The 17,160-nt window shown below is 43.2% G+C and overlaps 1 protein-coding gene across 1 annotated transcript in view; it reads right to left on the bottom strand.

Annotated features, from left to right (window-relative positions):
• Nucleotides 1–2,059: 2,059 nt before the first annotated feature.
• Nucleotides 2,060–17,160, bottom strand: part of Lhfpl6 (LHFPL tetraspan subfamily member 6) — a 193,420-nt gene continuing 178,319 nt past the window's right edge. The window contains exon 4 of the mRNA XM_051176920.1: nt 2,060–3,189. Within this exon, the coding sequence (XP_051032877.1) occupies nt 3,071–3,189 (119 nt within the window). The 3' untranslated portion in view covers nt 2,060–3,070. The remainder of the gene's footprint in view (nt 3,190–17,160) is intronic.

The raw sequence follows: 17,160 nt of genomic DNA, 5'->3' as shown, positions 1-17,160 counted from the left end.
CTATCTTTGCCTCACCCTCTCATTTTCTTTATGTTGGTTTATCAAAATGAGGAAAAACTATTTTGATTTTCTAAAAAATAAGTATGTATATCTAATACTTTGTGTGTGTGTGTGTGTGTGTGTGTGTGTGTGTGAGAGAGAGAGAGAGAGAGAGAGAGAGAGAGACGGAGAGGGAGAGAAAGAGGGAGAGAGAGAGCGCAAGACACTGGGCACTGAACCTCCAGGGTGGTGTGTGTTCAGTTTTGGAGGGCAGAGTGGTCATGCCAAGCAAGTACTGGTCCACTGAGATAACAAGTCCCAGCCCAATGGGTGGAGATTTATTTTGTTTGTTATTATTATATGGTTGTTATTGTGCATGTGAGTGCAGCCATGCATGTGTCACAAAACATGTGTGTAGAGGTCTGAGCACAACTTCTAGGAGCCAGTTCTGTATCGTGGCTTGTGGAGATCAAACTCAAATTGCCAGGCTTTTGTGGTAACTGCTTCATCTGCTGGGCTGTCTCACAGGATGGGAGATGGGAGGGGGAGGAGCCCAGTAAACAAACTGCCCAAATGGATGCTCCATTAGTGGGAAGGTGTTTTTGTTTCTGTTTTTGTTTTTAATTTAAAAATTGTATTTTTCATTTTACATACCAACCCCAGTTCCCCCTCCCCACCCCCTCCCTCCCTCCTTTTTCATCCCCCATCCACTCCTCAGAAGGGGATAAGGCCTTCCTTGGGGAGTCAACAAAGTTTGTCATGCCAAGTTGAGGCAGGACTAATACCCTCCCCCTGTATCCCATCGTAGGGAATGGGCTCTCCAAAAGCCAGTTTGTGCTCTTGGGAGAGGTCCTCTTGCCACTGCCATGGCCTCCACAACAGATCAAGACACATAACTGTCACCCACATTCAGAGGGTCTAGTTTGGTTCCCAGGTCAGCTGTCTCTGGTTTTCAAGAGGGTAAGGTTTTTTTTTTTTTTTTTTTTTTTTTTATCATGGATAAGAAAGAAGACATCCAGAGTCCAGAGCAGAGAGACTGGGCGTGGCCAGGGCTAGAGAAGTGGGGTGTGGAAGGTTCACAGGTTTATAAGGAGGATGAGTACTTGGGGGTAAGGGTAAGGGCCTGGAGGCTAATGTGGACTTTGAAATGCGTAACACTATTCAGGATAAATTGATAAATGTGTGTGGACTACAGAAAACAGTTCCATGCATATATAGTAAAAATGTTCAATTTCTAAATATGTGTATGCAATTTTAAAACTGAATGATCCTCCTCCCCCCACCCCTGAAAATCAAATCAAGCTAAAGTTTATTCAGTGAGGACCATTTTATTAAAGTCTAAGAGGAAAACTCTGGGGCAGAGAAGCTGTAAATCTCAGCAGCTGCATGGAGGAGAAAAGTAGAAAATCCTGCAGTTGGAGTTAAACCAGCAAGGGTGGGGGTGGGGGGGGGTCAGCTGAATGGTGGATCGGTGTCACCATGGTGAGATGGCCTTTTAAGGATATGCCACATTAACTAAGGCTTGCTTTAGAATGAATCCATTATCTGGCATGCAGCTTTTGCTCCTGAAGAGCTGGCTCTGTCTGGGAGACACTGAGAATCAAGTGTCTTTATTCTCTAGAATCAAGGCTTACTGTTGGGGGGGGGGTCACTGTAGGGGACAGGTGCTGCACAAGTGGCCAAAAGCCTCAGGTGAGAGTAGAGTGGCCTGTGCTGGCACAGAATTTCAGAAGACACACAGAACCCGGTTGACAGAGGAAGGCAGCACTTGACACACCACTTGTGACATTCCATCTCGCAGTCGCAGATCATATTGAAAGACTGTGTCTCTTCCCATAACACTCATAACAGTCCTGAAACTCTCATAAAATCTGTCATGATTGAACCAAAAGTGAGCTAAAGTTTTCAAAGAATCTAAGCTAAAAGTAGCCACTTACTTTTCATGTACTCTGTGCCTACAAGGCCGGGCCTTAAATGAAAATAATTGGATTAACAGGGCTGTCCACCATGATAGAAAAGGCTTTATTTAAGAAATTAAGCAAATCTGATTCGTGAATTAACACTCGATGACTCAGTGAGCTATTGATCAAAGAGAATTTATTCACAGAGCTTTTCAAATACAAACAAAATAGTACTTTTTTTTCCCTTTACAAAATGAATATTGAAATAATTGTGGTATAGCACAGTAGAATAATGGAAAAAGAAAACAATATCCAATAATTGGAGAAAAGACTTCTCTTCACTCTCATATCTGCAACTGAATTCCCACCTATTGTGGACAAAAGCTGTCTTGTTTCTTCACAAGGATATTACAGCAGAAGCTACTCAGATCACTACTGTGTCTTTGAATAACATTGAATACAAAGGCTTACCCCTAAAGATATGCATAAACACCAAAGATACACTGTGAGCATAAAGCATTTATGCAGGATATCAAAAATACTGGTAGAGTGGCTTATTGGTCCATGGACTAGGCTTAATGTATGCTTTTATAAAGTGATGATACTGTACTGATGAATATTTTTTAAAAAATCAGGAGCAACAGTGCACAGCTGACCCCTGTGCAATAGTGTGATGACATGTGTGTGCATATGACGTGTGCATATATGTGTTTGACCTGTGTATGTGTGCATGTGGTTAATGTGCTTTCAGGCTCAGTCCTCATCTTCAGGGAATGTCTGCAGGTACTTGTCCTGCTTCCTAAGATAATACTGTTTCTACTAGCCCTTTTAACTCCCCTAGTCCTCATCTTTTTTGAAGGAGAACAAAAATTAGATCCTCATTTGCATATATAGATTTGCTGTGTGTGTGACATTCGTTAACGATACTTGTGGAACAGAAACCCCCAATGTCCTGCAGTGTTTTTAGCCTTTGGTCCACTTTCCTCCATCATCCCATATTCTCCATGCTTTTGACAACTTCCCCACCACCCTCCCTTCCTAGAGAATGTTCCACATTCAATCGGATTTCATTACATTAACAGTGTACTGGGTTAGAACCACTATTCCACCTTGTGAAAGTAGCTGCTGCCTTGGCCCCTTCAATCCACCGTGGTCCGTCCTCTCCTCTGCTTGCTCCCGAGGGCCTGGTCTCAGTAGGGGTAGTGTTTCTGCTTCTTGCCTGAGAAGCAAGCCAGCCATGTGCACAGCAGCAAAGCAGCCGCAGCACCTGCCCCGGTGCAGTAGTAGGCCCAGCCGATTTCACACTTGCCTAAGGACAAAGCCAGGAGAGGATAGCAGACAAGGATGAATATGGTTGGAGGAGGCTTGGTTATACTTTCCTGAGTGTTCATTTTGAATTCCCACTAAAAACATGGTGTCCTCTCTCACAGAGGAAACCATGAGAATGAAGAAGGGAAGACCAGCTGTGTGCATTTCCACAGGTCTCTAGGTCTGTGTCTCGTGTCAGCTAGGAGGACCGAAGAATGTTTATTCCCTTCCACACTCATGACTACAGCAAAGGAGGAATGACAACCACAAGGACACGAGGGGCGATGGCATCTGTTCTTACCTTTAAGCCAGACTCACTTGCATATTAAGATATAACAGAACAAAATTTAAACTACAGGAACAGGGACGGTCCTCTTGAGGAGGGGACCCATTTGAAGGACAACACTGCAGTCGATACTGTGACACATGAGGAATGTGTCAAGAGACCTGCACTCTGTGATCGAAACTGGAGGACAGGACCTCCCAGATTGACCTGGGGCTGAAACCCACTTCCAATTCAAAGTCCATTTTAATGAGAACACTACGACCAGAGTCCAAACAGGTCCTAATTGCCCAGAGTAATGGCTCACATAATTCTAACATTGATTTCTTTCCCATGTGTCCACCGGGTTGATTCTTCTAACTGTACTGGGAGGTGGGTGTTGTTCAAGAGGAAAGTTAGTGAACTTGGCAGTGTCCTCCAAGCCCATGTAACTATTCAGAAGTGGAGGCAGGGTTCAAACCAGCATAACAATAAGAAGTTAAGAAGTATTAAATTCTAAAGCCTGTCTGGGTTGGTGAGCGAGTCTCATGTTGATGAACTCTGGTGAAACAGTCTCAGTCTGTAACCCACACTGACATTCAGAGCCTATCTACCTCAGTCTCTATGGTGCTGGACTTGGAAGTTGCCGTGTCTGGCTATCTTGTTTTGTAGTGGCATCTGAGTTATTCTTTTTATATGCACAGCACATGAGTGCTCTGTCTCTTCCATTGGTCACTGTCCTTTCTTCCTTAGTTCTAGTTATTCCTGTTGAGAGCCCATTTTTCCTTCAGGTGTTTTTATCTGGGGGGGTGGTGGTGGCAGTGGTGGGGATGGACTCCAGAGCCTCGAGTATGCTGGATGAGTACCCTGCCACTGAGCTGCACACCTAGACCACTAACCCTTCTTTTCTCCAGTTTTATCATCTTCCAACAGCAGCCAGTTTCTTCCTCTATTTTATTATTGCTTACATATTATGTTAGACAACACACTTGGATCTAACAGGTGTTGAACATACCAACCACAGAGAAAACCATGTCCTTTTTTTTTTTTTTTTTTTTTTTTGAAGTTAGTCATTTTTGCTTTGTTCATTTGTAGAAAAAATACCAAAAACACAAAGACACCCAAACTGTCTTAAGTAGACATTTTCAGTTGCATGTCTAACTTGCCCCATGCATAGACACAGCTGTGTGAGCTACTGGCTTGAATTGGCACTGCGGGTAGATGTATGGTAATAAGCAAGGGCAAAGATCGACTCCACTTCTTGAAACTTCCATTCTAGTGAGAGACTGACTCTGTAAGCCATGGAAAGTGCTGTGGCAGAAACAAAGACAGAGGAGGCATCAAGAGCAGCTGGAGAGCTTTCACACCTCAGACAGTCTAGGACATTGCCTGGGTACATAGATGACAAGCCACGCCATTTAATCCCTGTCTTCAGTGTCATCCTGGAGGTGATAGAAAGTAGTAACCGTGTATTTATTACTTTTGCACAAAATCATTACGGGTTCGTTCTTCATGGGAATAAATACTTATATATTTGATCCTCAGAAGAACTCAATGCACTGGGTCCCTGGACATCATTCAGGCAGGAGTCTGGATGGCCCAGAGGTTCACCATTTGCCCCTGTATGTACACATACTGCCCGTTCTATATGGCTGAGGTACCCAGCCTTGTTTGCAGTGTGCTTTCCTGACATTCCCCCTCCCATCTCTACACCACAACCAACAGTAAAAAAGTTATTAAAAAAAAATCAAGTCATTCTTATTTAAAACCCTTGACTTCTCAAAACTTGATCTCCTTTCTGTGGCCTGTGGGGTCCTTGGTGAGCAGTTGTCTGCTGTCTTTCAGACCTTGGGGCCACCTTGCCCTTTGACTTCTCATTACGCTGGCCAGATTTTTCTATAGCACTCTGGGCTTGAGGCCCTACACACCCTCCTCCCTCCACCCAAACATTCTATTTCCAGATCTTCAGGGAACTAGATCCTTCTCAATGTTACCTCTTACAGGGGTCAGATCATCCACCCCTACCTGTTTCCTCACTGCGTCCTCCACCTTCGTTTCCTCCACAAACGGTGTGCAAACACTGTGTGTGTAAACCTAATTCAGTCTCTGTCTAGAACGGAAGTTGGAAGTTTCCAGAAGTGGGATGGTCTTTGTTCTGTCCTATACCTCTACCCACAGTGCTTGACTCATCCCAGGCACTCAGTAAATCCCCTGATGAATGAGAAGCAAGGTGAAAGCAAAACAGAAAGGAAGGAAGCAAAGCAGGCAGGCAGCCAGAAAAGAGTGAGTCTGGGATGTTGATTTTATTTTAAGAGTAACTCTTTGGCACTGAACTTTAAAGGGAAGTTTTCCAACCCAAGCGTGCATTGCTGCCTCCCACAGGCTGTGCCCCTTTTAACAAGGTAATGGCTTCAGAAGGGTCACATCTCCAGCTTGGGGTGGGTCCCCAGGCACAGTGACCTCCCTCAATACTGGTCAGCTGGATAATAAGTGTTTTTCAAGGGTGACAGAATTCCTGTTTCATGACCACATTTGCTGACAACGACAAGCTGTAGTCTTGGGAACCATCGCCGCTGTGAATTATTCGTTAGCCATATTAAATAAATCTAGGAGGGCGAATTAACAAGCAGCTGAGAGTAGCCAGTGGTTTAGAACCTTTCAAGGAGTCAGCAAAAATGTGTGGTCTCACTGTTCCACACAGGGCTCATAACATGGGAGGCAATCTATTGCTCATTATTAACAGATATTGACCTACTCGCAGCTCTATGACCTAATGTAGAAGGCAGAGTGTATTAATTATTGGACACGTTCTCAAGAAAGAGTAGCTGTCCTGGATAATTACTTGAGAATGTACATGTCGCTGCAGCTGCATCTATTAAAGATGATAAAAGGAGCTACAGAAGGGCTGACTACCACAGAGCCAAGGTGAGAGGGGTATCACCCTAATTGCTTCCTGCAGAGGAGTCAGAAGTCTCAAGTCTAAGAGCTCTTACTGGTGGGGAGCTGCAGCTGATGATAACGTGCTTCACCCAGTCCCCTGGGTCCCTTTGCTGGCTCTGGGCACTAGTCACATCTTCTGTTTGTACTTGACCTCCAACAATTTATACTGCAGCTCTCCTCCCTTCCGGGTTCATGAGAAATTAGAGACAACTCCCCTCCACTCTGATAGTTGTAGTTCCCTCTGAGATGGCTGCAGTCAATGGTAGACTTAGGAACGGCATGCCACTGTCAACACTTGTGGCTTCTTACCCCCTACACGGACATATTCTGCTGTATAAGGAAACTTCCAGAACATCTGAGAGTTTAGGTTGGTACTTACATCAAACTGTCCCCCTGCTTGGTGTTTAGCACCTTGATGTCTCTTCTCTTAGGTACATTTCATATGCATACAGGTGTGCATGTGTGTGTATCGGTACAGGCGTATGCATGTGCAGAAAGAGGTCAGCCTTGATTGTAAGTTTTCGGGAGCTGTCTACCTTGTTTGTGAGGGCAGGTTCTTCAGCAAGCCCCAGGGATCTGCGTGGTTCTACCTGGGCAGGCCCTTCACATGGTTTCTGGTTCTCATGCTTGCAAGGTGAGCACTACTGACTGAGCCATCTTCCAAGCCCACCTTGACACATTTCCTTGAATATAACTTTTCATGTAAAGGTCTGCTCTGATGTACTAGATGTAAGACAGCCAAGGATGAAGCGGGCTTTTTTCACATGACTTTTATCAAGTGATATGTCTCAGTTGTCAAAGGCTTAACCACCTCACTCACCGTGCACCACTCACATCTTGCCATCTCTGAAAGACTAACGGGAGAGGGAAAAAAGAGATACAGGGGTGGGGTAGGGTGAGTGCAGCATCTGTTTCACACTAGCCCTGCACTATCATCTTCCTGGGGCAAACCCCATTCTTGATTTTGATTTGTGTGTACTTGTAACTTAGTATCACCATATCTTAGAACACAGTCAACCCAGGAGAATGCTGGGTGGAAACTAAATAAGGGTTCTCAAAATGTTTGAGGATATGTAAGAAAATATGCCGTACAAGTTTCAGGATTAAAATTCAGCAACTGGTTAGGAGCCAATATGAGCAACTTAGATTTAGTTTGCTTTAAAAAAAAAATCCCATTATTTCGGAAACAAGAACTCCATTCACTCACTCGCAAAACCCCATCAAACTAGCCTCAAATACACGAACATATGCATGCATGCATGCAAACACTTGCATGTATTTGTGAATACAATATGGGTGTATGCCTGTATATATGTACATGAATGTATGTATATGTTCTCAGGCCCAGTTTGAGAAGCAAAACATAGCTTCTCACCAGATCAGCCTGGTGAGAATAAGTACTTAACTACATCTGAAGAAATGCTAACTGGTCAACCCCTGGTTAATTTTTTAAAAATATTTATTTTGTGTGTGTGTGTGTGTATGTGTGTGTGTGTGTGTGTGTGATGAGGAGGCCAGGAAAGGGTGTGGGATACCCTGGAACTAGATTTACAGGTAGTTGTGAGCTGCGAGCACTCTTAACTACTGAACAGTTTCTCCATCCACAGCTGAGGGCCTGGACACCCTCCTCTGTAATGTTCCATTTCTTTCTGGCTCTCCTTTCCTTTATTCATATTTCTGCCCTTTTTTACTTTCATCAACTCATCCAACAAATATTTATTGAATGATGGCTGTTTCAAGTTAGGTGCTGGGGACTTGGTTGATTAAGATGAATACAGCCTCTGCTTTCAGAAGAGTGGCTGCCTAGTCAAGAAGATAAGCATTCACATAAATGTGTAAAGGTTAAGTATGAGATATTCTTTGAAAAACTCCCCAGGATGCTGAGACAGCAAATCTGGAGAGACCTACAGAGTGTGATCAGTGAGCTGATGGAATGAATGGCTTAATTCGGAAGTGACATTGGAACAGAGCCCTGGCAGCTGAGGAAGGGCATGCCAAACACAGATATTGGAAGCCAGAGAAAAGTATCTGGATGAAGGAGGTTGTCAGAGAGAAATGGGGATAGACTTAGGGCTTGCAAACTCATTGCTCATACCCACAAGGTATGAGTACCGTTTGGTTGCACTACCAGGAATGGACAAGAAGGGCTCTTCTTTGTCTGAGAGCTTGACTCTCAGAGAGCTCTCCTCAGAATTTTTACATGTGCCATGAGATAGACATATTAGACATTAGATATTCTACATTCACAGATAACTCCGATTTGCCAAAACTGTCCTGGACTGGAAATATCACTGTGAATGCCCTTACATGGTCTCCTGAAGCCTGCTTTCTGTTGAGTGTTCACATCAGTTATGTGCCACCTATAAGAAATATGCCAGCCCATCAAATATCCTCAAAAGTATACAAAAGTGCACACACAGGTATGCATACATGTGTATATACATACACACATGCACCCACATATCCACACACATATGCAAACATGTGCACATCTATTTGGAGAAGCAAGTAATAGTCCAGATCAGCCTGAGATGCCAAGACTTTGGCCGATCTGAGGAGACTAGTTTCCTAAGGAGTCCTCAATTCTTGATTTTTTCTCATGCTGACAAACTAGATATAAGAGGGACTTTTTTTGTTGCTGTTGTTTCCTCAGGAAAGTATGAATGTGAAGTGGAACTATCTGCACTATACAGGATTGCATCTGTTTGCCATAGACTTGACAATAAAGTCCAGACTTCTTCAAAGGAAAGTAGAATCTATTCTGGTCATGATTTCTTGCCTAGAACCCAACACTTAATACTAGAAACACAAAAATTACCACCATGTTCTACAATTGCAGAAGAAAAGTCTTTCAGGACACATTAGGCCATTAACAAAGAGGAGGTCTGTACATTCCTGTGTTTTAAATAGCAAGATATGCTATGAGTCGTAATAGAACTAAATTAAACCAGGAAATAGGGGCCATTCTCTCTTGGCCTCTCCCTCCCTGCCAGGGCAATAAATGCTTGTTATTATAATGCAAACAGAAAGCATTTTACCAGAGGGCAAGTTTGGTCTGTGATCTTTCAGGAAATTAGAGAGGCAAATCTGTTTAAACTTTCCCTTTTGCACTCTGGATGCTTCATCAAACAGGACTCCAAGCCTGCCTGCTTGGCAAATTGCTGCTTTCAACAATGGGGAATACTATTCTTGACAGATAAAATAGAGGTTAATGGGACAGAAGGCAGCACACCATAGCCACCTGCCAAGTCCACAGACAAAGGCTCCCTGGCAGCATTCCAGGGCAGCTCCAGTGTGTTGGGTGGGTGGGTGGGGGTGGGGGGCAGGATGAAGTGAGGTGTGGCTGGCTTTTGAGGGTGATTCAATTTAGTTTTATTGTGCAGCTTTTGGAAGTAATAAGAGACAAGGGAAGAATGAAAAAGAATCTAGAGCAGATCCAACTCACTGCAGTTCCCCGATCTTCTCATCTTTGATTTTGTAATATAAACTCCAACTTTTCATTAATTAGTTCAGTTCATATGTCATACTCTAGATGTGACTGCCTTGGCCTGTTTTCTTTCTGTATTCTGATGCACAATGCCTGGACACCCAAAGGCAATTGATTTGTGCCATGAGTGGATATCAGACACTATGCTAAGGCTGCAAATAGAAATTCAACATTTATAATTGTTTAATAGCTGTCAGCTGAAGACTGCAAGCTAGGGGCTAAATGAGGAGAGGCCCTTCATTTACTTCATTTATCCAAGATATTTTTAGGAAATTAGAGATACAAATCCATTTGTAATTTCTCAACATGATTCTCACCTCTCAGAAGGAGATATCTAGTTCCTTGCAAGATGAGTAACTTGCCCCATATCTCTGGGAAATCTCAAACTTGACATGAACTTGGGTCAAATTAATCACAAAACTTTCTCTTGTGTTCAGATAATGTATAAGGAAGGTCTAGCCTGCTTCTACTTATCTTGTGAGATGTAGATGTTTTATTGGAACTTATGTGCCAGAGGGACATGTCACATTTCCAGTGTTTTTAGAAGATTCTTCCCTGTCCACTTTGATGGCTTCTAGTTATATAAAGGATCTGCATTGTGAAGATTCAGTGCCTGGCCACTGAGCCACTCACACTACACTGGGTGACTTGGCAACCAGGTGTGGGGAGGTGCCATACTAACTAACTAGCAAAACTCCTCACTCTAAGTAAGGTATCAATGACAGACTTCATCCAAGTCTAGGTCAGACCAGCAAGTTTAGTTGGGTGGATAAGGGATTACAGGAATATGAGTAATTACCCCAAAAGTCCCATCAGAGCATAGATGAACTCCTGAGATTGGTGTAGACTATGCCCCTTCCTTCCCCTTCAGTTACTCTCTCATCTCCCAAGACCACAATGTGAACTCAAGAATAGAAGCCTCAGCTATGTTAAGGATGGCACAAAGTAGACCCATCAGTGTTTAATGTTTGTGGATGGTTTACGTCCATGGAGAGTTGGAATGTTGCTCAAACATTATCTTGAGCTCCCTCAGCAGCCATTCACTGTCAACTCTGTACCTGACCTAAACCATTGTGACAATCAACTGAAACATTCCATTAACAGACCACTAGCTTTTACCAACCCAAAAGCAAAAAATGTAATCAGACAGTATCTGAGGCCTGTGGCAGAGACTGCTCTGCTTACCTGTATGTCCACCAAATAAGTATTTGAAAGGTGCCTTGATTTCTAACTTTCTTTTTTCCTGTAATTAACAACTTCAGAAAACTGTTACCAGGTTAGAGTATGGTATTCGGTTTGCGTAAACCTGTAGCCTTGATTCTAGGTCATGGTCACTCATAGACAGCTCCAGAATAAAATATCCTTTATTCCCTTAGTGGTAGGAGCTGTGTTTCTGTATTAATGAGCACTACAGTTGGGGCAGAATTACATACAGCTAAAGGGCACATGGGCACAGGTGGCAGGAATCTCAGAGGAGGGTCCAATGGTCTTTCCCATCCCCTCCTTCTGTGAAGGACTGTCAGCATGGCCATGACTTGCTGGGGGTCTTTCGTAATTGCAGCAGCTGTGGTTAAGATAGTGATGCAATAACAGGCCAGGCAGGTCTAAAGTAAAGTTGCTTTTGGAATTCAGATAACTAATGTTTCTTGCATGAAAATTTAGCTCTAAAAGTGCTCCAAACTCACTGTACTGATTCATCCCTATTTGATGAAGGTCATGAGGAGTGTGGTGATGTACTATTTATGATTTATTAAGGCTTGCCTGAGGATTCAGAAAGCAAAGTCAGCCACAAGCCATAGAACTGAGGCACACATCTTTGATCCCAGCAATTAAAAGCTAGGAGGTAGTGGTACATGGATCTCTGAGTCCAAGGCCACCCATGTCTACACAAGATTGATCTAGTTTTAAAGAGAAACAGAACTCACACCTTTAATCTCAGGACTCATGAGAGATATATAAAACAGGGGCAGGGTCTCAGTATCAAGCATTCATTCTCCAGCCACGTTGAGAATAGGAATGCCCCAGACCTTTTAGAGGTAAAAGCTCTCTGGCAGCTTTGCTGTCCTTATCTTCAGGTTGAACCCCAATATCTGTCTCTGGGTCTTTGATTATTTCGTGCTACAGAGGAGTGTCCCAATTCCATAGTAGGACTGCCACGCGCTATGAACACCCAGAAGTATGGCTGCCGCCACCAGACTATCTTAACTCTTACCTTGAGACCCAATGCAGGGTTCACAATCAAGTCCAACAGGCTTTGTTACACACAGAACAAAGCAGAGAAATTTAGGTCACTTTTGTCCCTGGAATACCTGTCACCAGGCACCATTTGCTTAATTGTGTATTCCCCATACATTACTGCTAATGGAAGGTCCAGTCTACAGGATGGCATTGTGGAGGACATGGGTTCTTGTGGAAAATCTTTACGTCATTGGTGGCCCCAGAAGGGGACGAGGTGACCCGTTGCTTGCTCCATGTTCTGGTTTAAGATGTGATCACTCTGTTCTGTATATGCTCTTTCCAAACCAGTGGGATCACCCCAGTCTTGAACTTCCAAAGATGTGAACTGTGTAAGTTTTTTTTTTTTTTTTTTGTATAAAGCTGTTTTATTGATGAAAACTTGACTGACATATTGCTGGAGACAACTCCATGGAATCTTTGCTTATTTCTCTTTCATCATAGGATCACTGCTGACTGCCCAGCATGCCTTGTCACAAATGCCTGAGTTGGGATTTAAGAAGGTGACTGGTTTCAAAGCACAATAGCTTTTTGCTGTGACATTTTGTATGTTAGCATGCTAATACATACATGTTAAGTTTGGGTAGAGAAGAGCAGGCATGTCTGACCTTATTCTTTTTGCTGAACAAAGACCAAAGGCAAGAAAGAAAAGGATCAATGGAAAGAGGAAAAAAATTCTACAGATTTAAATACCTCAGAAAGACAGGTTTCTCCCCACTCCACACTTGAGTCCTTCATACAGCGTCATAGTAATACATTTTTTAAGGTATGTTAAGACAAAGCACAAAAGAGTATGTCTGTTGTCTACAGAATAATTTCAAAATCAAAACTAAGCAAATTTCAATAAGAAAATAAGATAAGCCAGATGTTGGCAGTGCACATCTTTAGTACCAGCACTGAGAAGGCAGAGGCAAGTGGATCTCTATGAGTTTGAGGCCAGCCTGGTCTACAGAGCTAGTTCCAGGGGAGGCTCCAAAGCCACAGAGAAATCCTTTCTCGGAAAAAAATAAAAGAAAGAAAATAAGCTATAGATGCATATAGATGCATAAGTCTATGGAACAAGAAATGAATAAATAACATGGCTGGAGGCACTTTCATCAGTAAAGTGCCTGCAACACAAATACCGGACCTGAGTTCAGCTCCCCAGAACAGACACAAAAGCAGAGTAAACCACTGTGTTTGTAACCTCAGGTTTGGGGTCAGAGCTGGGGAGTTTAGACAGGTAGATCACTGACACTCATTGTCCAGCAGGTCTAGACAAATCCAGTTCCAGTATAGCTAACTGGAGAGTTATTGAGGAAGATACCTGGTCTCTGTCCGTCATGCATGCATGCATACACATCCAGACACAGACAATAAACAGGAATGGTATACAATGTGAAAAACTGATACAATGATTACTTCCCCTCCAAAGTGGAGGGTCAAATCCAGGGATTTACATTGTACCTGCCACTCAAGCATTCTGCTATTAAACAACAGCTATAGACCATGAATTCTTTTTATTCTGAAATTTTCTGAATCAAAATACTGATCTTCCCCTACACTCCACTCGTGAGGGTGGCAGTGTGTGAGAGTGGTCATGGGGACAGCTCTGTAGTACAGGTGTTCTGACTATACCTGTCTAAGGCTGTACAGCTAACTAAGCCATCTGAGCCAACAATGACAAATCAAGTCACTTAGGATTAAGGAGACATCCTAGCTTTAGTACTGTAATCTGGTTGCAAAGTGACAGGTAAATTAGACCTATGTGCAGGCTCTCAATGTCCAGGGAGGAGGGAACAGAGTGCCAATCCAGACCCCTGGCAGGAGCCATGTAGTAGCAGGGCAGCACTCGGGAGGCACAGCTGGCCCATTTTCCTCAACAAATGCCTCCAGTCAGGCAAGATGAAGTAGGCCTGTACTCAAGTGGGAAACACTTCCCATAGAAAGGAGTTTCTCTAGCTGATATGTTTGAAAGACAAGAAAACTATGAGCTCCACAGAGAATGACTATGGCGCTTTTGCATGCAACCAAAGTGGTCCCCAGGCAGCCTTGCAAATGCTTCAGGCAAAACAGGAAGATAGGAGGGATGGGGGCAGGCATGGCGAAGGTACTGAACCTGAATACAAGAGAACCTTCTTTAATTTCAAGACTTTCCCAGAACCAGGGCATCTTTCCTCCATTTTTGTGACCTTTGTGTCCCCTTACTTCTGCCACTGGGTGATGGCATCACAGGATCATAGACTTTAGCACTGCAGGGATTTTTGAAAAGGATGACGATCCTATTCTGAAAAGGGCCAGACAGTAAATATTTTAGTTCAAAAGCAATTACAGATATCAGATATGTCTTTGAGCATTGCTGCCTGCCCATAAAATCTAATTACAGAAGCATGTAGATCAGATTTGGCCCATAGCTTGCCAGCCTTGGATCTAGGCCACCTCCTGTATTTTATACACGAAGATAGTTGTCCAAGATCTCTCAGAAGTGTTCTCCTCAGCATGTCACTAGTCTGACTGATTTGCTTATAATATAAAGACTTGATTCCCATACTAAAGCAAGCTAGTGCCACTGCTAATCACAGCCAGATATTTAATCTTGACTGTTGACCTATATACTATGTGCAACCTGTGATGACCTGCTGTATCAGTTACTACTTCTCTTGTCTATGACAAACTACCTGACCTAGACAATTTAAGGGAAGAGGATTCATTTGGGCTCTTGGCTTTAGGAGCTTTCAGTCCATTGGGTGGGGAAGGTGTGGCCAAGCAATGCCTTGGAAGACTGAGCCTATGGCAGAGCTCTTCAAGGGGGCCAGAATAGGAAGATGAGAAAGGTAAACTAGAACTAGGGTGGGGCTGTACCTTCAAAGGCCTGCATTTAGCAAACTTCCCATGCCAGCCAATTCAGGTCCTACCTCCTAAAGGTCTCTTAACCTTTCAAAACAGCACACAGTCTAAGAACAATGTGTGGGGGACATTTAACAGTACCATAACGTCTACCTTCATTTAAAAAATATTTTTAATTTATGTGTGTGGGTGTTTTGCCTGCATGTATGTATGTATGGGCATCACATGTATGTGATGACTACCAAGGCCAGAAGAGGAGTTACAGATGATTGTGAGCCACTACATGGGTGCTGAGAACTAAACCTAGGTCCTCTGCAAGAGTGGTAGGAGTTTCTAAAAACTGCACTTATCTTTTCAGCTCTGGATGCCTTCATTCTTTAAAGTAATTTCACATGCTTAAAGTAATTTCAAAGCAAATAACTATAAAGTTGTATGGGAAAAATAAGCAGCATCATGTTTCATTGTCAAAGTAGGACTTCTGGGTATATCATCAGACCTTGGTATCTCCTGACTTTTGAGACACAGATTTGACTTAGCTGAAAATCTTCACATGCAGTGTGATAACCACAGTGAACACATGTATACACACACCATTCCTGGTCTTTATCCCCCTCAGAGGGAACTAGCACATCTATTTACATTGGTGTAGGTGTTATGAGTCATCCGGAGATGAAATGAAAAACCCAGGAACATATAGGAGGCTATATGAAAATACTACTGATTTTCAATAAGAAACCTGATATTCTTTGAGACTGGAGGCTACAAAAGGTCCTGGAATCATTCCCCTGAGTGCTAAAGATGATTGTGTATCATGTTAACATAAATTGCTTACAGGCTTATGTGATGGTTTGAAAAAAGATGGCCTCCAAAGGGAGTGGCACTATTAGGAGGTGTGGTCTTGTTGGAGGTAGTATGTCACCATGGAGGTGGGTTTTGAGGTCTCATATATGCTCAAGATATAGCCTAGTGACTCAGACTACTTCTTGATGCCTATGAGTCAAGATGTAAGAACTCTCAGCTCCTTCTTCAGCATCACGTCTACCTGAAAGCTGCCTTGCTTCCCACCATGCCAATAATGGACTAAACCTCTGAAGTGTAAGTGAGCCACCCCAGTTAAATGTTTTCCTTTATAAGAGTTGTGACAGTCATGGTGTCTCTTCACAGCAATAGAAACTCTAAGATAGCTGACTTTCAGAGTAGTGGGTGGGTAGGGGTTATAGGCAGGAGTGTGAGTAATCTTAAAGAAGCCACGCTGGAAGGTCTGAACCCAACACAGACTCTCTAGCTCCTTCTTAGCTAAGTGAATTAAACATCCCTGGGGGAAAAGCTGTTTCTGCAAAGACATTGACTGGCCAATTAGAACTAGAGTGGTGTGAAAAGGTTGGAATGTTGCAGAACCAGAGACTAATTACCTATCTTGGGCTAGCTTTAGCCCCCTGAATAGTCATGCCTTGCCTACATCTGTGTTGGAACTAGCATCCATTGACTAATAGAAAAAACCCTTTTGGAAACTACTGACTTAGATGAACTCCTACCAGCTGAAAAGGCAAGAGTGGCATTGGAGAGCATCCGAGGTCTCTAGGAGAGCTTCCCCCATCTTGCTTTAACCCAGCCCTCTCATGTACCCATTACTCCATCACTATGTTTTAAAATGCCTTATTTATACATCTCCATGTCCTATAGCTGTAAAAACTCCCTGAAACTGCTTCATGTGAGAGCATGGAACCTGGACTGACCCAGCTGTGTGTTTTTAGGCCACAGTCACTCAAATTTGGCTCTGGAATAAACTATCTCTCATCCTGTTTGCCAACTGCACAGTTGGATCCCCCTCCAGGCCTTCCCAGACAATATACTTCCTAGGCCCTTCCTGAGACTATGTGCACTTAGGGAAGAATTCTATACATATGGTTTGGAGGAGTGGCTTTATATTCTGGTGACTGCTATGACTTTCCCTGCCCCTCCTTCTAGGAGGCCACATCAGCAGTCTACACGCCCAGCTGTGGTGATATTATGCAACCTGTCTTCTTAATTAGCATGATGAATCTTTTAAAATGAACTTTCACTGATAAAGAGAATGGAAGAGCAGAGAATTTCCCCCATTCGTTCATGAAAGGATTCTAGTTTGCATCTAAGACTAGAACCATCACTCCAACCATGATATTTAGAAGACTTATCTACCTGTATGGTATAGGTTCTGAGAATTCCAAACCCCAACACATGCA

The sequence above is a fragment of the Phodopus roborovskii genome, unplaced genomic scaffold (assembly GCF_943737965.1).
Source record: "Phodopus roborovskii unplaced genomic scaffold, PHOROB, whole genome shotgun sequence".
In the NCBI taxonomy this organism is placed as follows: Eukaryota; Metazoa; Chordata; class Mammalia; order Rodentia; family Cricetidae; genus Phodopus; species Phodopus roborovskii.
The sequence above is the reverse complement of the archived record's forward strand: the minus strand, read 5'-3'. Positions and strand labels throughout refer to the sequence as shown.